Raw genomic sequence first — 22,904 nt, forward strand, 5'->3', positions numbered from 1 at the left:
TCCTCCATGACTTTTATCACTTCCAAATAAAATTCAAATCTTTTAGCAAGATTCTAAAGTCCCTCACATATTGATCTTTGCCTCTGTCCAGCCATTTCCCGACTATTCTATCCCAAACAAAGTGCTTTTAGCTCTTCTTTAACTAGCTTATGTGTCTTTCACAACTTAAAGTGTTGAACCCTGGGTAGATCAAATGCCCTTGCAAAGAAGCTATCACTCAGTGTGCAGCATTTCTTTCTTTAAAAAACAGTAAGCAGTCAAGTTTATTATCTGTCTGAAAGACTCCCCAGGCTCATGGGAAATCTTACTAACACACTTGGTTTTTTGATTTAGGCTGTGAAGTCATGAGCCATGTGATATGTAACAAACGTTTCCATAAAGAATCCTAGCAGGAAATCCACATAGGACAACATAAAACAAGAAGGTCCAATGCAACAATTATATACCTTAACTGAAATTTAAAATAAAGGAAATTGTCTTCCAGTCCTATTTAAGTCTCAGGTCATGTTAAATGCATACCTTCTTTGTTAATTGCTTCAATCTTGGCAGGGTAATATCGACAGTCTGTCCAACGAGCGAGAACTTCTTCTCCAGCTTTAAAATCCTAGTCAAACAACTTTTAAGATCAATTTCATATATAATAACCATTTACTTAACACAATCAGGCTGCTAAATTTGACACAACCCTTTTAAAATGTCATTATATATCTAGAAAAGCTTCAAATGGGAAAACCTTCCTACTTACAAAGAATTCCTCCTCATCCTTTAGCCCTTCTTTTCTTAGCGCAGGTCTTTCAAGGGGTCGCAACCTGTTGCTGTCCCAGTAAATCCACTCATCATAACGATGACTCCAGCGCTCAAAATGAACTAACATCTTCCCTTCTTCATAATCAATTTTTTCAATTCGTGATGGATACCTTAAAAAATAAAAAAGCTTCATATCAAGAGTAATCCTTATAATGTCAAGTATAAAGTATTAAACAGAAAGATTTTAATGGGTACAGCTTAGCATTAAAAATATGAGAAAAAACAGTCAGTATACTCCTAAACTACCAAACCCACAAAATATGAATCATGATTGTCATTTTTAAATGATTGCTCTTAAAAGCTGAGAAAATAAGTCCTATGATACACTAGAAATGCAAAATTCAGTGCTGTACTGTTTAAGAAGCTAATGTGCTGACATGTGTCAAGTAGTAAACATATCTCTAATTTTTGATTCAATAATCCCAGTTCTGAAGCTATATATGCAATGCATAATTTACAGTAAGAAAACAGAAACTTGGTAAAAAAAATATGGTTGGAAAAGCTGACAACTTTCTACAGTTATACAAACAATGGCATATCTAACAGAATGGAGTATCAATCTTCAAATGCCATGTTTTAAGTTATACAAAGTAAAAAATGATTATATTTCAAATTATATATGTATATTATGTTTAGAAAATATCTCAACATGTACAGTTGCTTCTTTTTGTGTGTATGTTCCTGTGTGTGCATGACTGTGTGTACCCATTAATATGGAGGCCAGAAGACAACCTCACCAATCATTCTTCAAATGTTATCCACCTTGTTTTTCTTGCCTGGAGCTTGCCAGATAAGCTAGGCTGGTTGGACAGTCAGTCCTGGACATCTGCCTATATCCACCTGTCCGGAGTTGAAATTAGAAGTACACACTACCTTGTGGTATGATTGAGCATCCTTTGGGTATATGCCCAAGAGTGTTATCGCTGGGTCTTGAGGTAGATTGATTCCCAATTTTGTGAGAAACCGGCATACTGATTTCCAAAGTAGCTGTACAAATTTGTACTTCCACCACCAGTGGAGAAGTGTTCCCCTTACTCCACATCCTTTCCAACATAAGCTGTCATGAGTGCTTTTTATCTTAGCCATTCTGACAGGTGTAAGATGGTAGCTCAGGGTTGTTTTGATTTGCATTTGTGGCTATTAGCAGTGGGACCAAGATCTGTCCCTGGCGCATGATCTGGCTTTTTGGAACCTATTCCCAATGGTGGGATGCCTCAATCAGCCTTGATGCAGCGGGGAGGAGCTTGGTCCTGCTTCAACTTGGTATGCCATGCTTTGTTGACTCCCATGGGCGGCCTTACTCTTTCTGAGGAGTGGATGGGGGAGAGTAGAAAGGAGGTGCGAGGAGGGAACAGGATGAGAAGAGACGGGTGAAACTGTTGCTGGTATGTAAAATCAATAAAAAAAAAAAACAAGTACACAATACCACTTTTAGTTTTTTGTTGCACAGGTTTTAGGGGTAGACCTCATAATTTCAACTGAGCTATCTCCCCAGACTATACATCTACTTCCATCTGGGGTTAGCACACATTTTATTTTTCTATATTCTATAAGCACAGACACCAGGAAGGAAAAATCCAAGACTGTAAATTTAAAAATATTTGATGTTTTTCTTCACAGGTAGATAAGCCTGTGATTAATTTTAAAGTAAAAAAAAAAAAAACTCACTTAAATTTGTTTTACAAGAACTGCATTATTCCTAACATACTACATTAAAATGTTCACTTAGCTGTTTAAAATGAGTAACATTAGAACTTGATTGCAATACATGGGAGATGATTCACCTGTAGTAGTTTACCTTATATTTTTCTATTTTAAAATAAATTCAATACTTTGTTAACATAAAGCCATTATGTAACTCTGAGGTTGCCACCTATTGTATAAGTCAGTCATGTTCAAAGTCATTTACACATCTAAATAGACTGAATTTTCCTAACATGGTTTCTTAGTTTTGTAGCATGATACTTAGTTGCACAGTTCCTCACACACACCATCCTCCTTCACCCACCCATTCATACCTCTCAATTCTATTCTTCCTGTCTAGCCTAACCTGACCTTCCTGTTCTTTTTATTCTCATTGTTCAGGACTCATTCAACATGCAATGCTCACAACTGACTTCCTGGACTCCCCTTTCTGTTGCCTTTACAGAACTCCGTATGTTAAAATTCTCTCTAGATAGGCTCTAAAACTAAGTGCCAGTGAGTGTTTTTTATTGCCAGAGGCATTTATCTGTGTCTCAAAAGTGTCTAACATCAAATAAGCTGGGGAAATTCTGGATCAAAAAGTTATGTTACTTAAAGACTTCTTGCTGCTGTCAGCAAGTGGAGATAAAGCACCTGACTTTATCAAATAGGAAATATGTAGCCTGTTTTATATCATCATGTTTAACAAGTCTAGAGACACGGCATAGCTAAGGATCATGATGCTCGAATATTTCTCTGGCCTATGAACTATGGGTGTAATCAAGCTTTGTTCTTTTATCATAGCCCAGCATCTGGTGCAGTCATAACACACAAAAGCTACTGGAGCAGTTTTCATCAGGAATATAAAGTGATATGAAAAGCAGACAGTCTTCACATTTCTTAAGAACTATGAGGGCTGTCCTTAACTCAGTCTTCAGGGAGAAGTAGATAAGGAAACATTTTGTTGCAGAAAAACATCAAGCCCAGAAAACCTAGATTAACACACTTTGAGTAGATATGAATATCTAGCCACTTAAAATCAAACCTACAAAGCTCATCTTCTGTAGTGTTACTCTTGATTTGTTTTGTTGCTCTAATTTTTAAAGTATAAAAATATAGCATAAACTCTCAATAACGATGCCCTATATTTTCAACATTATTAGCCATTTAAGCACTGTGAAGAGATGTTTTGTTAAAAACTAATACATCCCTCAAAGCATAAGAGCTTCAAATTTCACTTATCACATCATTCAGATTTTAAGCAAAATCCAAGGGCTTTGCTCTCTAGGTTCCTTCAAATTCTAAATGTATGGAATTCTATATATTTAAAACATTCTTCAAAGTGAGAAGTGTCCACAGTAACAAAGTCAAATATATCTCTCATTTTCATAATGTGATTCAATTCAGTAAAAAAATCAGAATCTGAATGAATTTAAATAATGTAAATCTAGATTGTTATTTTTAAGCAACTTATGGTTTTCCTAAAATATTTTAAATTCTGTTGGCTGAAAAGATGCCTGAAGCAACTGCCTGAACAAATTACATCTTGGGGGAACCTCTTCAGGATAAGTTACAGCATGTCAGATTCTCTACATAAATGCTAGAGAATGATATGCATACCTACGATACTGCCAAGAATTCAATCAATGCAAATGCACAGGATTAGAATGTTTTATTTTTTTACAAGTTTTACTAGTCAAATTTTAAAGGTAAAAGGTGTCAAAACTATGATCAAGAATGCCCACCACATATATTTGAACAGCTAAAGGTAGGACTGGATTTTTAGTTCAGTGGCAGAAGACTTGCCTACAAGAACAAGGCCCCAGTTCTGGTTCATGGGCACTAGGAAAAGGGAGGGGAGGGATGAAAGAAAGAAGGAAAGAAGGAGATAGGTACTGTTGGTAGATTAAAAAATAAATAAAACTAAACTAAATTCTATTATCATTTCAGTATTGAGCTCAGTTTGGAGAGCTGGATGAGAAATATTGTCCTGTATATCAGACAGTATGGTCTTTGCTTATTGAAAGTTGGTTCTTCTTTATATATGCTGTATCTTGGTTTCTGTCCATGCCATAGATATTATAATCTGCTTTAACAGATGAGGACTAAAAAATATACTTGGTACAGACATTTTTCAGAGCAGAGGCTGGCAAAAGCCTCTGCTCTATGTCAGTAGAAGTGGGGTTAAGTCTATATCTGAGTGGTTATAACATATAGAAAAACTTCTAAGTGAACAGACAACCTTATTTCACAGGCTTAACTAATTCTGAGATCACCGGGAAGTTCACTAAAGGTTCCTAGGAAGCACTGTCCACATTGAACTTGGTGGGACATTTGAAGAATTAAGGCGGAGTACAAATGCAATGCATACACAGGGCACAGTTAATGAAATGTTCATTATTGAAAATGTTATGACACTAAGTGAAACCATAGTAAATGAAGTCGTAGAGAAAAGCAAGGTGTGTCATTTGTCCTGAAGGACTTCACTTTCAGAGATCTGAGGACACTTGAAGGTAACAGCAGTATTCCTTTTGGCTAGACTATGCAATAGACAGTACAGTGGATAAAGGAGAACAGGAGCATGAAACTGGACTTGTTAGCTTGTTTCAAACTTAAAGGCTTTGAAATAGCAAGCTAATGAAATGATCCATTGTTCTACAGAGCACAGGGCTTCTATTTAATTTGGCCTTTGGTTACACCTTAGGAAGGAAAAGGCATGCTAAGATATTTGCAACACAAGTACAATGCACATTCCACACATGGCAATTCACATATAATTCTATAGAGCAAAATAATTCCTGTTTCAGCAGATGGCCCACACTAGTAGTATATGTTTTGATATACACAATGAAAAAAATTTGTTGAGCAAATACATTCACAAATGCCTCTCTATTTTAAAGCATGTATTATTTTCATATGCTAGCTATGATTTACTATAATTGACTGTGAATTGAACATAAGACTTTTCTTCCTGAATTTGGAAGATGTGGTGTTAATGTTTTTGTTTTTGTCACTTTTAAAGGCTGAATCACAGAAAGCTGCTACAGTAAAGAATGGTGATTAGGCTCAGTCTCAGACATTTATGAATGATTCAGGAAAATATTTAAGTGGAAGATTAGGATTTCAGAATCCATAGTGTCAGGTAAGAGGCCACAATGACTAGAGACAAAAGTTAGGAGAGAATCACTATAGCTGCCTCATCTCAAGATTGAATAGAAAGAAATGAAGAGAATGTCACCTCACCAAAGTGATGACTCCTCAATGCCAAAACGCTATGTCAAGCTCTCTGGCCCCTTATCAAGTGCTGCCGAGAAATAACAAAGCTTTCACTCTCTACCTTCCCTGCAAAAATCTCTCCTCAAAAGGCAGATGTGTGTACACAGAGTCTGGTCCAGTGGAATTTATTGCCTTAGAAAATCAGGAGGTGCCTGGGTCAACTTGGCTTTTCTAAGTCCTATATTCGGGAAGCCTGTAAACATAGTCTACTTCTAGAAAATGGAGGAAAAACTTTACGCTAAAATGAATTACAGGCATTTGGACTAATATAAATGAAAAGTATCAAAAATACTGAGAATCTGACTTGAAAATAATTTTCCTAATTTTAATTGGCCTTTAGGATTATTTGAGCCTTTCCAGGTCTAAGTCCTCTAACAGTCAAGTTAAACCACAGCCCTGGCTACAAACATAGGAACACCATTGGCAAAAATAAAAATTACTTTTACCTTCTCAGAACTCTTGAAATCTCACTGCCATGTCTAAATACTGTAATTTCAGCACTGTAAATGATGTTTCCAACTTACATAAGATTGTTCAGAGGGTAACGGTACCTATAGATTCTAGACTAAATCCATAATTCAGTAAGAACCAGACACTGGCTAAAGACATTGGCCAGAGAAGTTAGCTGCACCTGAACAGTATCAATTTCCACCTGTATCAACTCCCAAGTGCTGGGCAAACACAAGAACACAAGCAGTCTAAGAAAGGATTCACCACTGCTAGTGAATTCCTATCCTGGCTCACACTGCTCACTTATTTTTGTCTTATATTTGCTACATAAGATATATATTTGCAGCCAGGCAATGATGGCACACACTTTTCTTTAATCCCAGCACTTGGGAGGCAGAGGCAGGCAGAGGCAGGCAGATCTCTTAGTTCAAGACCAGCCTGGTCTACAGAGCTAGTTCCAAGACAGCCAGGGCTACACAAAGAACCCCTGTCTTGAAAAACAAACAAACAAACAAACAAAGATACATATTTGCTGTGTGTATATATTTATATATTTACATACACATATATGCTATATACTTACAAATATACATATATTTGCTATCTATGTGTATGTCCCTATATTTGCTCACTTTATTATTGTCTTATCCACTAAGTCAAGAGACTGGGGAATTCCTTTGTTGCAAAATGCTGTGTCAGGTGTAGAAGTAGATGATTTTTCCTCAGAGACAGGTACACCTAAGTTGAATTAGATTTTTAAAGGGATGTCCTTGAACAAATACCTTCTGGAAGGCAAGACACCCTACTATCATCAGTGCTTTATTTATTATCCTTAAAGAGAAGAGGCATGAGAGAGCAGGCATGGGTAATGCCAGAAATAACAGCTGATGAATTAATTTTTAAGATCATTGTAGAGTAGCAGTAAAGCAAGCATTTTCTATATTTAAGGAATTCATTCTGATTTGTCATCTAGTTTGCTATATCCTGATATATTTTTAACCTATATTGATAAAGTCAACCGTAGGAAAATGACTTGTGAATCTTTTGTACACAAACCAAAGGGCAGAGTTGACAACTCTTTTTAGGTTACAACTCACTAAATATAACCAGAATATGCTTCAAAAGTTTTTTAATAAATGTCATGCCAACAAAATGGCAGATACTTTAAAAGAATGTCAATAAGTTTTCAAGTTTTGTTTTAAATTTAAATAAATTATTTTGCTTATGTTGATAATAAAGTTTATAATTTTTGTAATCTAGGAATTAACAGTTCTTTCTTCATTTCAGTAAAGGAGAATCAAAACCATGGCAATATAAGAATGAGTAATAACATAGTTTATATAACATGCACAAAGATTATTTTAAAGATATTAGAATGTCTTGACACATAGGTAAGTTTTAAAGGATAGTAATAAAGAAACTTGAAATAAGAGTTAAGAATAATCTAAATGATAGGAGACTCCAGGAGGTAAGGATTGATAATCTAAAACAGTTATGTAGATAAAAATTTAATTATTATCATACTTCTACTGAAAGTATCTAAAATCTACGAGGACAGCTAGAAACAGAGGTAAGGGCTGACTGTTAGATTGGATGATTACTTGCCAAATAAAAATTAAGGTTAAATACAACAAATACAATATTCTTGTAACCTAATAACTTTTTTATATTGTTAGCTTCCTGGAAGCACTTTAAGTTTATATTATGCTTTGTCATTTTCAAAATTCCCCTCATCTACACATCCTAACTATACTGGCAATGAAGATGTAACAATATTATTATGCCAGTATATTTTAAAAAGTTACTGCTGTCCCACATGCATGCTAGTTTTTCACATTTTAACACAATAATGAAAACAAAAAATCTTAATTCAAACTTGGCATTATAAAATGAAACAAAAACATGAAATAGTCTGGATTCTCAAGAACATTGAGATAATGGATTATTGGTCAAATCCACAGCCCCAGTTGCTAGATAACAAAGAGGGCCCAAAGAGGGATGCATGGATTTCCCTGGGAAGGGAAAATAGATGTCCTGGGTAAACTGGGGGCGAGGGTGGTGGTGGTGGTGGTGGTGGACTGGAACTTGGGGAAGCAGGTTGGGTGGGCTGTGTGCAGGAGATAGTTCAGGGTCAGGACAAAGGGCTAGGGAGAAACCTGGTGCCAGGGAAACTCTCAGGAACCCACAAGGATGACCCCAGCTAAAGCGTGCCTGAAGTGTCCATCAACTGTAATCGGATTGGTGACTACCTTTATTGTCATTACAGAGCCTTTATCCAGTAACTGATGGAAGCAGATACAGAGATCCATAACCAAGCACTGGTCCGACTCTGAGAGTCCTCTTGAAGAAAGGGGGAGAAATTGTACAAGCAAGGTCATGATGGAGGAACCCACAAAGACAGCTGACCTGGGCTAATGGGAGCATATGGACTCTGGACTAACAGTCAGGGAGCCTGCATGGGACCGACCTAGGCCCTCTGCATGCTTGTGACAAATATGTAGCTTGGTCTGTTTGTAAGTCTCCTAGCAGTGAGATCAGGACCTGTCCCTAGTGCTTAGCTGGCTTTTGGGAACCTGTTCCCCATACTGGATTACCCTGCCCAGCCTTGACACAGGAGGAGGGGCTTAGTCCTACCTCAACTTGATGTGTTATGCTTTGTTCAAGTCCATGGGAGGCCTGTCCCTTTCTGCATGTTGATGGAGGAGAAGTGGGTAGATGGGGAGGGAGGGTAGATGGGAGTCAGGGGGAGGGATTGGAATGGGAGGAGGAGGAGGGAGGGGAAACTGTTAATGTTAAAAAAGTTAAAAAAAATCACATCCTCTCATAACATTGAATTCTAAAAATTCTCATTAGTGATTTTTTTCAGATTTTTGCAAACCCACTTACTTGTAAGACACTTGTCAGTAGAAACTTTTCTTTCAACCTGCTCCTTAGTTTTGGACCTATTACCTTCTTACATTACAAGATTACTAAGGGCTTCTTCTCACCTTTACTAAAGTATGTTCTTCCTTTTACCAGTACTGGATTCAAAGTTCATGTACTTTGGATAATTTGTTTGGATTGCTAGAACCAGACTTTTAAAAATTGTCAGCAAAATCCAGAATTCTAGGTTGCAGCTGTTTAATTTTCTTTAATATTTAGCATTTAGAATATTTCTAATAGGTGGGTTTGTTTATGCCCTACTGACAAATCCTACAGGTTTACACTGCTTCCTTGTTTCATTTTCTGATGTTAATTGGATATTAATGTTCATCATGCCCCTTTACCATGTGGAAGAAGCCATGCTCAGGTAACTCCTTTCAGTGAACTGTGTGCTTCACTCCTCAAAGGATGCTTTATGTGAGTCACTACTTTCCCACTATTTGTTTGTTTTTCAGACCGGGTCTTACTATGCAGACAAAGCTCACCACATCTCAAAACAATGCCTCAGCTCCTTGGGTGCTGGGAATACAGGTATGTCACACACCAGACTCTTGCTACTTTTTTTAAAAACCGAAGTCACCAATGTTCCTAAAGACTCAATAACTTGTTCAAGTTAAAGTGGTAATAAATGATAGATCTCTGAACTCAGGTTTTTTTTAGCCCATAATTATTTATCCAATCATTATAGATTCTGCATTATGTACTAGATGATCAACTCTTATCACTATTATGGTTGAAATCCAGTAGTAGGTTCTTACCACTGAAAACAATACAGAAATTAAAATAATTTATTTTTTCTTGCAAATAGTCTGCTTCTTACATAAACATGTCTGAAATTGGTTTCTGTTAGCCCAAAGAATATAGAACAGTTCTTGTTATCTTGTACAAAATAAACACCCACTATGCATAAAATGGTATGTCAACAATGACCACATTTAGTAGGAATGCTCTAAGGGATATGATAACTAATGGCTGTCATTAAACCACATATCAAACTATCAAACACTCACTCTTTTTTAGTTTGGATCTAATCTTTGCCATTATATGCACACGCGCGTGCGCACACACCACACACACACACACACACACACACACACACACACACACACAAAGCACAGCAAGCCTGAGATTCTACTTTCACACATTTATAAATTGATGAAGTCATGAAACAAAATTGTCAATTTGAAGATTTGCTTCTACGCCAAAATCAGGAGGAAGTTCTTTGGACAGGTAGGCCTGAAATTAACTGCCTTGCCTAAACTGTAATTCTAAGAACAAGGGCACCAGAGAGCTCTTACATACCAAGTACACATACCACAGAGAAGCCAGGAACAGTGCTAACCTAGGCACATTTGGCCAACAGGCTAAATGTTCTATGTGATGCAGTGGAGTGTACTGTTGATCTCACCATACCTGGAGTGAAAAGTTTCTACCATCCAAATGTTTCAGACCTCTATATTTTGGTTCCAAATTATATTGGCCTTTCTCTATACTTCTGAACACCATTTTTTTCTTCTAAGTGACTAGCGGTTTTGAAAAACTACCTACGAATTCTTCATGCCTATTTTTTTTCTGTCTCAGATCTGTGACAGGTCCATCTATAAATAAGATAAAATAATCTGTCAACCCAGAAAAGGTGAAAATAGATAAAAGAAAATGGGGTTCTAAGTGGGCAAAACTTATAATAGAACACTCCCACTAGAACACCAAAGCAGAGGCACAAAGAGTATTTACTACACATATTTTCTGGATTCTAATTAAATTTACATTATCTAATAACCCTTTCTTCTTTTCAAAGAAAACAGTGTTTAAGAACAAAACAAACAAACAAAAATCAACCAAACTTGTAAAGCAGAAAGTAGATTTAAAAATGCATCAATACACTGAGCACATGTGGTTAAGAACAACAACAGAGGGACCAGGTGTGTTCTGAACTAATGAGCCCACCCTATCCTATTTCTTATCTTGCTTTTCATACTTTTTTGTCAGGAGGGTCTCATCATTAGCATCTCAAACACAGCAGGCAGAGCTCTAGTTTGTAAAAGTTTAAAGTGTTTCTATGCTGGCACAGGCCCACCTGAATGATTAAAGTAGATTAAACATCAGAATTTAAAACAAAGTTCTTATCAATTCAATTTGAGTTCTCTGCAAAAGGGCTCTTAAACTTTAGTCTATTGATTATTTTTTTTTGTGTGTGTGTTTGTGGATTTATGAACCTAATATATAATTCAATTACTTTGCTATTACACATGAAACTACACATTTTTTTCCCTGGGTCTACAGCAGAAATCAGGCTTCTAATGGCAGTGAATGACTCAAAGTAATTATATTTCAAGAATTAAAAAAATTTTGAAATTCCAAACACAAAAGGACAAAGACTTTATTCACATCAGCTAAAGATTCCCTATCTTGGAAGTATTCAAACTTATCTAAAACTACTTTACTTTTAAAATGACTCATTTTCTGGGACATTCTCCTGTCCTCAATATAGATTACACATCTCTATATTCCTCTGAAAAGCCACCAATTTAAAGTCAACTTTTTACTCAGAAAAAAATGCATTTATTTTCAATTAGAAGGTATCTGTCACTACTACAATCTTCTTGAATCTTCTCACATATTAAAATTCTGTTGGTGAACAACTTAAACACTCACATTTGCAAATGTTCCATACAGTTCAAACCCTCCAAATGTGTGGGAACAGCATTTGCCAACTCAAATTTAAACTGTTCCAGCAAACGCTCATACTTGGAGACATCTCTACACTTTTTAATCTCTTATTTTCCTTTTCTTTAGATCTAGAGGAGAATTAATAGAAATATTCCCAAAGAAGTCAGAAGAGCAGAACTCATCTGAATACTTTAAGTTGACTGTATTTCAAATCTTGTAAGACTAACAGCCTATCACTCCATCTGCTGTGTTCTTATAAATAAATCACTAACTGCAGAGTAACGACTTAATCAAATGGCAGCAGTTAAACTGTTAAAACCAGGATCATCATCATATCTTACCCACTATATTCTACACGGTTAGATGCTAATGTATGTAGAGGTGCTCTGCAACCTAGAAAGTCTACAGGAGGAGGAGGATGTGATGAGTAGTTTAAAAGTCTATGCTCCCATAGCCTGTTTCCTGCGTGAGTCTAGTTCACTCTCATGCTAACACTAATGTCTATTAAAAGTCTGGACACTGAAGTCTTCAGATGCCCAGAGGTTTATTTTCTAGCTTTCCCTCTCCCTTCAAATTTATGTCAGTGTTTTAATTTTGAAATTGTAGAATTCAAAGTAAGTTTATATCTTTTTATTTGATCCTAAAAATATTGCATAGATAACAGCCAGTGGTACTGTTAAACCAGGATTTGCCCATACTTACCAGATCAATAAGTAACTGCATAAATTAAAAACCATCCACTTAGTGTCTTTGATATAACTTTATTATGAATATTCTCTTTCTCCAAATATATTCCTATACCAAAACACTTGTTTTGGCATTATGATGTTGTCTTCCAGAAATAAAACTCAACGTTAAGGTGTGAGTGGACATAGGTAACCATGCATAATATGATGGAAAACTAAAATTTAAAAGAGCTGATTACATGAGCTAATCTAGCACATTAAAGTCCTTACCTTATGCAGGTTGTTCAGGAAATAAGTTAAAAGAAAATGTTTTAAGTAAGATGACAAAATATTTAAAAATTAAAAGTAGGAGTTTACTGTGTGTAGAAGAGACCTAGTTGGCAAAAGCAAATACAAAGTCAAACTCCACAGTGACTTTTCAGGGCCTGTATTCATTAGTTCAGAAAAACTAGCCACCAATGACTTTCATATATAGCTGCATGCTGACTTTGAAAACAGGAAGTAACAAATTACTAATTAATAAGAGAAGTGAATTTTCAGAGAGAAGCTATCTTTATGAACTTTAAGAAGATTGTGGTATTGGTTGTTCAAGTACTATTGATGGTACTCTTCCTAGGAAACAGATTGAAGTCTTCCTAGTAAATCAAATCTTCCTAAACCTAAGTTGCTTAACTTCAGTTTATTTCTTCCCACTAAATTTAGTATATCCTTTTATTATGAGGACACATCAAAATTTATTTTCCTTTTTCATACATGAAAAACCTGTCATACATACAGATCAAAGTTACTGGCATTTTGAGAATTCCACTATTATCAACTTTTGTGCTTTTTTTTTTTGTCGTTATTGCTGTCCGTCTGGGTAGTACAGGGGATTAAACTCAAGGCTTTGCACATGCCAGGCAAGTGCTTCTCCATAAAGCTATATTATTATGTTACATAATATATAATATAGATTATATATTATTACTAAAGGTATATACACTAAGTTGCCATGTTGACCTTGAACTTGCTATCTTCCTACTTTAGCCTCCTAAGTTGCTGGAGTGTTGGAGTGTGCCACCATGCTTAGTTTGTCCTTTTCTCCATTTTTTTTTTTTTTTTAATTTTTCTATGAGGGTGGCTAGAGAGATGGCTCAGTGACACTTGCTGACCAGGTCTTAAGACCTGGGTTCATGAAGCTGATAGGAACTCATGAATTTTAGACCAACAGCTGTAGAGCTGTAGAGCTGTAGGGACTGGACTAGGCCCTCTGCATTAGCAGTTGTGTACAGCTGTGCAGCTTGGTCTGTTTAATGGGCCCCTGGCAGTGGGAATGGGATCTATCCCTGGTGCAGGAACTGGCCTTTTGGAGCCATCTCTCTATCACCTCTAATACTTCTTTTTAAAAGAAAATGTACCAACATGGGATAAATTAATTCCACAGTATGTGGTTCAATGTACATGTCTTGAGAACAATATTTTGTAAACAAGATTTGCAATTCTGCTCTACTCTGCCTGTCTAATTCCTTAACAGATCAAGGTATATATCAAATAGGAACCAATAGTTTTCAAATGGAACTGAATGCATATGGATGATAAAAGCAACCATGCACAAATATCAAAGAATGGAAGAAGGAGGAAAAGTTATACTTAGTATATTTTAAACTACCAAGTATTCTGGTCCTCATGAAATTACCGAAGTCTTTCAAAACCAAATCATTTTTGTTTTGTTTTGTTTTGTTTTTTCAAGACAGGGTTTCTCTGTGTAGTTTTGGTGCCTGTCCTGGATCTTGCTCTGTAGACCAGGCTGGTTTCGAACTCACAGAGATCTGCCTGGCTCTGCCTCCTGAGTGCTGGGACTAAAGGTGTGCACCACCTGAAAACCAAACTATTCTTAATTTTTATTTGATACTAAATCAAACATGTGAAGACTTTATATGAAATATTGAAGGATCTTTTACAAGTAGGGTGATATAATATACATACATATATACATAAAATAGTTAATTGTCTTGTTTAGTTATATAACCTGTTTAAAAAAAAAAACCTTCATATAACTTTTGCACCACATAGAAATTTAAGTAGATCTCAGCACTTCAACAGCTGTTCTGTGGTAAACCACTTGATATTAAATTTAAGGTTGATCTAACTCTATTTCCTGATACTAACAAAAAAGAAAAAAGCAAAACTCAATCTTAAGAAATTATTTGAATCATCCAAATGAGTATGTATGTATAAGTGTATACATAAACAATACTCTGAAAGGCTTTTTGAAGGAGCCACGTCAAGAATAGTGTTTATATAAATGAGTTTATAAAAATAATTAAACTCAACATATATTTTGGTGTTCGTCATGTGATTACTCTGGGCAATGTTTCTCAATGAGTCCATTATCACTGGGCTTACTAGAATTCCAGGTAGGCCTTAAACTTAGTTATCATGAACTTCTTGTTGAGAAGCTACAACTCTGACTTGTTTTCATGAATTCTATTCTGAAGCATAGGACACTAAAGGATACTCAGGCAAGATCTGAACAAGGATTTCTCTAAAAATATTTTTTAAATTTAATTACTGAATCAAAATTTAACAGCCACTGAATTAAAAGACATTTCACCACCAAACGTAAACTTCTTATACAAGGCCAAAGTTATGTTGGTGCCCTTGAAAATGACTGCACGAACTAATAAACTATGTGCTTCATCCAAGTTAGAAGCTAGCTCAGTGGCACTTTGTTGACTGAGAAGCCTATGAGAATCTATGAATATGAAATAACTTGTTATTCACAAAAGCAGTAACAAAAAAAGTAAAGATTCACAGGAAAATGATTTTTTTCTATAGTCACATCTCACGAAGATTCAATAGTGTACCTCTGCAGTAAAACGATGTTGGCTAAATCACAATTAAGAAAGTTAATTTGGCACAAACTGGCATCTTTTGCTGCATGATGTGAAGGCACTTTGTAGTTGTGAGTATTTCACCACTGTCATCAACACACCCTCACTGACATTTGCTAAAATCTGGAGACTGTTTCTTAATCACCTTTGCTATGATAAAGCCTATTTCTCAGGTGCTTCCCACGTTCAAAGAAACACTAAATATACTATCTGCCTGGTAAGAAACAGGCTCCTTACAAGAACTACCCACTGAGTAGCTGGGAATAAGAGGCAAAATAATTGTCACTTAACTTTAATGCAGAATTCTAAACTGTCCTAAAGAAGAGCCCCAAAATGAGGCCATTAAGCTAGGTGATAAAGATATGCTGAGGTCTAAGGCTAGATGTTAACAAAGGGTTAGTCTCAAGTCAATACTATGAGTAAACAAGATTTCTGTCTCCCACTGTCAATTTGGTAGGCTGACTGAATGCAAATCAATGATAAGCGAATCTACTGGCTCCCATCATGGTTTTAATGGAAATACTGTGGAGAAAAACATCAAAGTGTGTGGTGAATAAAGTCCTGGAGTAGCTAAGTTACTAGGCCCTTCTCCAAAACAAATGAGTGTCAGGAGAGGGGAGCAAAGGTAGCACTGGCACCAGGCAAACACTATCAAACACTTCTCTCAGTGGCTCATGAATGCCAACAAGAGGACATCTGCCTAGAAGGCAGAGTGATGAGCCTCCAATAAGAATGAGCAACTCATTCCCTCATCCTATTTCTCTGTGGGCCAGTGAGCCTGGGTGCTGTTTCCCTCCTCTCCTAGCCACACGGATATCACACTAGCATATCACCCTTTCCTACACCACTGTGTAAGTGACACGCGTAGGGTGTTTATACTGACCACCTGCCACAGATGCCCAGAACAAGAGGAGAAAGTGCAGTTCTGCGAGACTGTCTTTCTAGTACAACATGCCATGAGGCTCTGCTCTCTAAGGAAGGAAGAGGTTAGACAGGACTTTGATTTTTGGTGGGATAATGAAGGATGGACATGGACACTATGAAAGTAAAAGTCCTAACCACTAATATTATCTAATAAATAGCAAGAAAACAGACACATCAAGGTCTTATCCAAATTTAGGAAGCTGATAATGTGAATTAACCCTCCTCCCCCTTCCCCAAAATAGTTCTGTTAGTTATTTAGGGGTACCATCCTTTGTATTTGCCTCATACTCTAGAAAAATACTTCCAAATCTCAAATATCTAAAGTACTATACTAAACAATCTCTGAAGTTTATAAAGGCTAAACCTAAACCTAATGTGCACGTGTATTCAAGGGATAGATATACTTATGCGCCTGACATGTGATTAGGATAGCCACTGACTTCCTGAAGCTACAGATTTGGTGTTTTTGGTCAAAGTTCTGTATTTTCCATACCATTTCTGTAAGTAGTCCAGTGCCTCCAAACGAGCACCAATCTCAAAAGTGATTCCAGGACGATTTGGGGGCTTTTTACTCATCTTGAGATCCTATTCTTCAGTATTTTCTTTCCACTACCTCAAGAGGAAAAAAAAAAGTTAGAATCTAATGCATGAAATGCACAGGGAATATGGCTTAAAGGAACAGACAGAATTTAAGTAACTTTCAAAATAATACATGGAAGTTACAATACTTTCCAGTTTTTTAATTAGATGATTACCAGTACCTATAGGTAGCATGCAACATGAAGGCAATATTGGTAAGGCATAAAAGGAATACAGAAAGGAAAACTAGCTAAAAAAGGAAGAGACAAGGCAATAAGAATTATGAATGGCTAAAATGCTTTAAACCTTAACTCAAAAATGCCCAAGAAAGTTCCATTCAAGGAAGGTTGAAAATGCTCTTTTTAAAATTTTTAAAAATTAAGACAATCCTGTTCACTGAAATCCTTGAGGGGAATAGCTTAATCATTTTTCACTTAGTTTTCAGAAATCGTTTAGTGCGTCAAAATATACAACCCTATATAAAACACTAAATACATGAAGGAAGCAGTAGAAATGTCACCAAGGAGTGCCACCAAGGAGTCTAACCAATCTTCCTGTAAGATCAGGATGCATTATTACATACTACCTCAGCGGCTCACCACTTGATAATTTTAACATGAAGAGTTGCAGAGGATTTTTTTCTTGAACTTCACGTTTAATAATCAATAATGCCAGAGTTTGACCCTGAGTATGGTTTCTATCATTAACTCAACATAGTCCCCACAATAACAAAAAGCTTTTTCATTAAAAGCAAAACAACCCCCCCTCAAAAAAACCTGCAAAAGAGTTCTCTGTAGATCATTCACAGATCAAGTATTTACTGTTGTTTAGGCCACATTGGCCTCCTAGTACACTTGAGGCCTTTTTCACTACTAAGTAGTTGAGGAAAATGAATACATTCTCAAAGTATCAATAGTGCAATGAAAATATAATTGGTATGCACAGTCTCATCATAATACATTTGTTAAGCAGGAATATAAAGCTGTTATTGTTGGAGAAAGATGCTTAAAACATGTTTTACATCACTACTGACTAGGCTCCCTCCAGCTTAAAAAATATAAAACCTCACATAATAACAAAAATCTTTAAAAAAAAACTCACACAACTGAATTTATATATATATATTTATATATATATATATAAATAATGGTTTGGTTACTGTTTAAAACAGGGAAAAACGTAATGGCAAACAGAATTCCAAATGTGCCTTCCTGTTTTTTGGAACCTGAAAAGTAAGGGAAGAAAGAAATAGCGTCAATGCTTTCCACAAAAGAAAAAATATGAGGGATCAAGTTTACAAGCTCGTGGCTAAGCGGCTATAGAATATTCTGGCATGGCATCAGTGAGGTTAAGATTTGTAGCCAGGGTGCGTTGTGTGTAATGGCAACAAACTAAATATTTTAAATAGAAATCTTGTAAGTGTGCAAAACATGCGAGACTGCTCCTTAAATGTTCAGAAATCGAATCCGAAGAGGCAATTTGCCAGCTACGCTAACATCTCCTAAGATCAAACTTCCAGCCTGTAAATCTAATCCCCCAGTGACTCTCAGGAATGAGGCACCTCAAAAGGCAGGGGTGATTTTCATTCTCTTGTGGGGAGATGGGAGAATGCAGGGGGCATCTGAATTAAGAACTTTTACAAAACAATCTACTAGAAAGACCCTTAAAGCAAAAAACGTTTAACAGAGAGAAAGATGCGTAGGAGAAACAAAAAGGAATGGAAAAAAAAAAAAAAAAAAAGGAAAGCGGTCAAAAGAACTGCGATGTAGGGACGATGAAGTTAGCGGAGATGACAGTGAGAGGAAAGAGACGGAAACACAGAGCAACTGAGTGGTGAGGGAAAGACCGCGAAGCTAAGCAGGGGTGGGGGACGAGGCGGGCCCATACGGGCAAGGGTGGCAAGGGTGGCAAGGGGAGCCAGGAAAGGCCGCGACGCGGCTGGCCCAGAGCCCGGGAGCTGCAGGTTGACAGCCGACTACCCGGCAGGGGAAGGAAGGCGGGGGATCGCGGCGGCGCGCAGACAATAGGGCCGGCGGGGTGGCAGGGAGCCGGGCGCCGGCCGAGAGCGAAGCGGGCGCGAGTGCGGCCCGGGGACCCGGCAGCCTCCAGGCCCCGCCGCCGCCTCTTACCGACTCGGCCTCCTCTCCGCACAGCAACCGGGCCGTCCGGGGCCGAGCCGGGGTGCGTCAAGGCGGCCAGCGCGGGCCTCGTCCGCGTCTGCCCGGGCAGCGGCCGGGGAGGGAGCAGGAGCCGAGCGAGCCGGGCCCGCGGCGCCGCGTCGGCCCGAGGAAACGCGCGGGAGGGAGCCGCGTCCGAGCCCTCAAGCCCGCTCGGGGGCCGCCACCATCACCGCCTTCGCCGCCGCCGCCGCCGCCACCGCCGCCGGCCAGCCCTGACGCGACGCCGGCCGGGGACGTCAGCCGCCCGCGACGCACCGGAAGCGTGACATGCGAGGGCCGGGCTCGCGCGGCGCAGCCGATTGGAGGACTGTTCTGGGGGCGGGGCTTCGGCCCGGGCTGGGCTCCTGGCGAGTAAAGGGTCTTGAGCTCTGGATTCCCCTTAGTGCTGGAAATAAGATGAAGACCTCTCCTGATTGTTGTTGGTTTCCAACTCATCCTTCTCCCGGGCACATTGGGCAAACATAAATGCACCACACACTTTCCTCGATGTCTGTTTTAGCCCACATTAACGACAGACACAATGGTCTCTATTACAAAATCAGGAAAGTGTGTGGATGGGTACTTTATCGCTGATACTACACTATAAATATACCATGTAATAATTACAACCGCACAATTATACTGCTCTCCAACCTCAGAAATTTTTACTAAGCAAATAACAGACATTCCTAAGAAGTGGGGCACAGCTATAGAGTCTGTGACTAACTACCATGATGTGACTTCCATAAGTCAACACAACTATAGGGACTGATAGAGAGACTATCTTTACTAGGTAACTACCATGCCCCAGAGTTTGTATTAAGCAAAAGAGTCCCTGTCCCAGCTTTGAGAAAAACCCAGAAGTGATCACAGGCAAAATACTACTGAGAGGAAACATCTATTTTTTTTCTCTCTCTCTCTCTCCAACCTATCACTCTGCCTCCCACGTTTTTAAAGCGCATCATTGCATACAAATGACACTTATATTTATCTCGCTTCATCATGTACAGAGAAAAATAGCAAAGTAACTCTAAGTTTCAATGGTAGTGAGATTTTGTAAATTAAGCAAACATAGTCATATTCGACATTTTATTCAAAAGACATTCACTCAAAGATATGTTTCTAATAGCTGCAGAATTACACTGAGCTTGGTGGTGCTACAAACAATGTAAATAAGACAGATGATAGAGGATGTTTGTCATCTAGTTTTTCTTTTCAATGTCTGATAATTTCCCCCATGATTGTCATTAATCCAATGCAATAAATATTTCTAGAATCTCCCTTCTGCCACGGGCAGCATTATACTTTCCATTTTCTTTTGGTGAAATATGCTTGTTCATTTAATGGGCTATAAAATTAAAATACAAGTAAAATTTATCACATGGAATGGCAATGCATGATGCCAGTTCAACAAGTTTCTTGGACCTCAGACTGTGGCTTGCAATGTTTGCAACAACTGCTGTTTTAGCAGCAGCACATGTCCGTGATACATCAGGATGAGCCCAGGAATGACACATCATTTACAACCATCATGCAATTGTAAGCAATACTTAACTTAAACAACAAATTGTACAATGTTGAGAAGTAAAAGGAACATATGAATAAATCAGGATCATTTATTATAAAGGCTAACCTTCCTTTCGACCTACACCTAATCTTCCTGAAGCCTGGCAGAAACCCCACTAATCTCAAGCCAGTAAATTTCTATGTATATTACCTATTTTGTATGAATATATATATGTGTATATATATATATATATATTCTTTACTATGTTGGGTGTCTACCAACCCAATTCCTCAAAAAAATGATTCTTTTATTTCAACTAGAACAAAAATACCGAGTCCCTCCAATAATACAGAGTAGAATAAAAACGGGAACGACCTCCTACTTACACTCAGGCAAATAACCCTTACCAAACTCAGTGGGCAACACACAAAACGGAGATGTGAAAGTAAAATGGAGACTTGCTGAGAAGAGTTCTTGTGAGAGAGGAGATAAGGAAGGGGAATGAGGAGTGAAAATGACTAAAATTTTGTGTATGAAACTGTCAAAAATAAAACTGTTTTTTTTTTTTAAAGATGGAACTGAGGTCTAATGTAAATTAGTGGCTTGAGTGACTTACGGTCCTGTGGAGTTAATATCCTCTCTCAGATTGCATATTGGAAATGGGGGTGTCATATTTAGTTGTCACTAAATTGCAATAGGAAATCTCTACTACTCAACAAGTAGACACTAGTTCTGCTAAAAAGCCTAAAATGCACAATTCAGCTCTTTAGCTTGAAGAATTACCCCCAAGTCATACATGATCTTTGAAGGTCCATCCATATATTCATATGAATGAAAAAGACTTATTTAAAAGTGTGGGTGACTAAAACTGAGCCTCACGTATAAACTCAAAATAAGTTTGGAGGACTTTAAAGGACATTTAATATTCCCAGTGAATGAAGCCACTATGTTAAAAAGGAATATTGTGCACTTTTTCCTTAACATTAACAATGGCATTGCTAGGACACTCCTGTAACCATATGTGTTTGTATCTATCACAGTCAAGATGAATCAAACTGAGATGCAAACACTTGAGTACTACATTGTGTCTTTTTGTAAATCACGATTGAACACATTGTATTGAGCTATTTTACTGTACATTTTTTCCACAAGTCTTGATCTCTTTATTATCATTGTGTAATTGTCTTAGTTAGGGTTTTATTGCTGTGAAGAGACACCATGACGACAGCAACTCTGATAAAGGAAAACATTAAATTGGGGTTGGCTTACAGTTCAGAGGTTTAGTTCATTATTGGCATGGCAGGAAGCATGATAGCAAGAAAGCAGACATGGTGGTGGAAAGGTAGCTGAGAAGTCTACATCTGTATTGGCAGGCAGAAGGAAGAGAGAGTGCCCCTCATCCTGGCTTAGGTTTCTGAAACCCCAAAACCCACCCCCAGTGACACACTTCTTCCAACAAGGCCACAGCTACTCCAAGAAGACCACACCTCCCACTAGTGTGACTCCTCATGAGCCTATTTGTGGCCATTTTCACTCAAACCACCATAGTCATAGTCACAGTTTGGAAGCATTTTAGCAATTACATAATTTCAGGAGAGAGTAGTAAATAATCTACTCTAAAATGGAGATATTAGATGTGATATAACTAACAAAAATTTTACCAAGGTCTAGGAACATGGCTCAGTAGTTAAAGTATTTTCCATGTAAGTATAAAAACTAGGGTTTGGATCTCCAGAACCTGTGTAAATTCTGAGTGGGTGTACAGACATGGTAGTACTCAGAAGGCAGAAACAGAGGATCCCTGGCACAAGCTAGATTAGTTGTATTGTTAAACTCTGGGTCCAGTTGAGAGACTATGCCTTAATGAATGAGGTCGAGAGTTACCAAGGAAGACTCTTACTATCAACCTTGAACCTCTACAAGCACATATATACACATGCACCCACATACTTACAAACACTATACACATACACGAGAGACAGAGACACAGAGAGAGGCAGAGAGAGAGAGAGAGAGAGAGAGAGAGAGAGAGAGAGAGAGAGAGAGAGAGAGAGAGAGAACTTCACAAATTGCATTCCCTCACTGGCATATAGAGTCTGAATTTAAGATCATGACATTGATACAGGGTAGAGAAGACTCTAAGAGTATCTCTCCAGCCATGTAACTGAGCCATGTATTGTTATCTCCTCTCACTTCTCTCCTACTCAACACACCCTCTTCCAGATGGTGGATGTAAGCCATCAGTCATTCCAACTCCGAATATAGAAAGAAAGACCGTACAGCTGTGTTTGGACAGAACCAAACAAGCAGTGGGAAAATTATCTTGAAACAACACGTGTTAGGCAGAAATCATTGATCTAAATTCCTC

General features: G+C 37.8%; 1 protein-coding gene across 11 annotated transcripts in view; it reads right to left on the reverse strand.

Annotated features, from left to right (window-relative positions):
* Positions 1 to 19,126, reverse strand: part of Phf20l1 (PHD finger protein 20 like 1) — a 69,589-nt gene extending 50,463 nt beyond the window's left edge. For 8 of the 11 annotated variants that reach the window (XM_059247837.1, XM_059247836.1, XM_059247835.1 and 5 more), the window contains exons 1-4: positions 19,000 to 19,124; positions 16,785 to 16,904; positions 746 to 917; positions 520 to 604 (exon numbers count right to left, since the gene is read on the reverse strand). In XM_059247837.1, coding sequence (XP_059103820.1) covers positions 520 to 604; positions 746 to 917; positions 16,785 to 16,867 — 340 coding nt within the window. In that variant the 5' untranslated portion in view covers positions 16,868 to 16,904; positions 19,000 to 19,124. Of the gene's footprint in view, positions 1 to 519; positions 605 to 745; positions 918 to 16,784; positions 16,905 to 18,999 lie in introns of all 11 variants that reach the window. The other 3 variants (XM_059247830.1, XM_059247838.1, XM_059247839.1) reach the window with 3 other exon arrangements.
* Between the last annotated feature and the right edge of the window lie 3,778 nt (positions 19,127 to 22,904).

The sequence above is a fragment of the Peromyscus eremicus genome, chromosome 20 (genome assembly GCF_949786415.1).
Source record: "Peromyscus eremicus chromosome 20, PerEre_H2_v1, whole genome shotgun sequence".
NCBI classification, from domain to species: Eukaryota; Metazoa; Chordata; class Mammalia; order Rodentia; family Cricetidae; genus Peromyscus; species Peromyscus eremicus.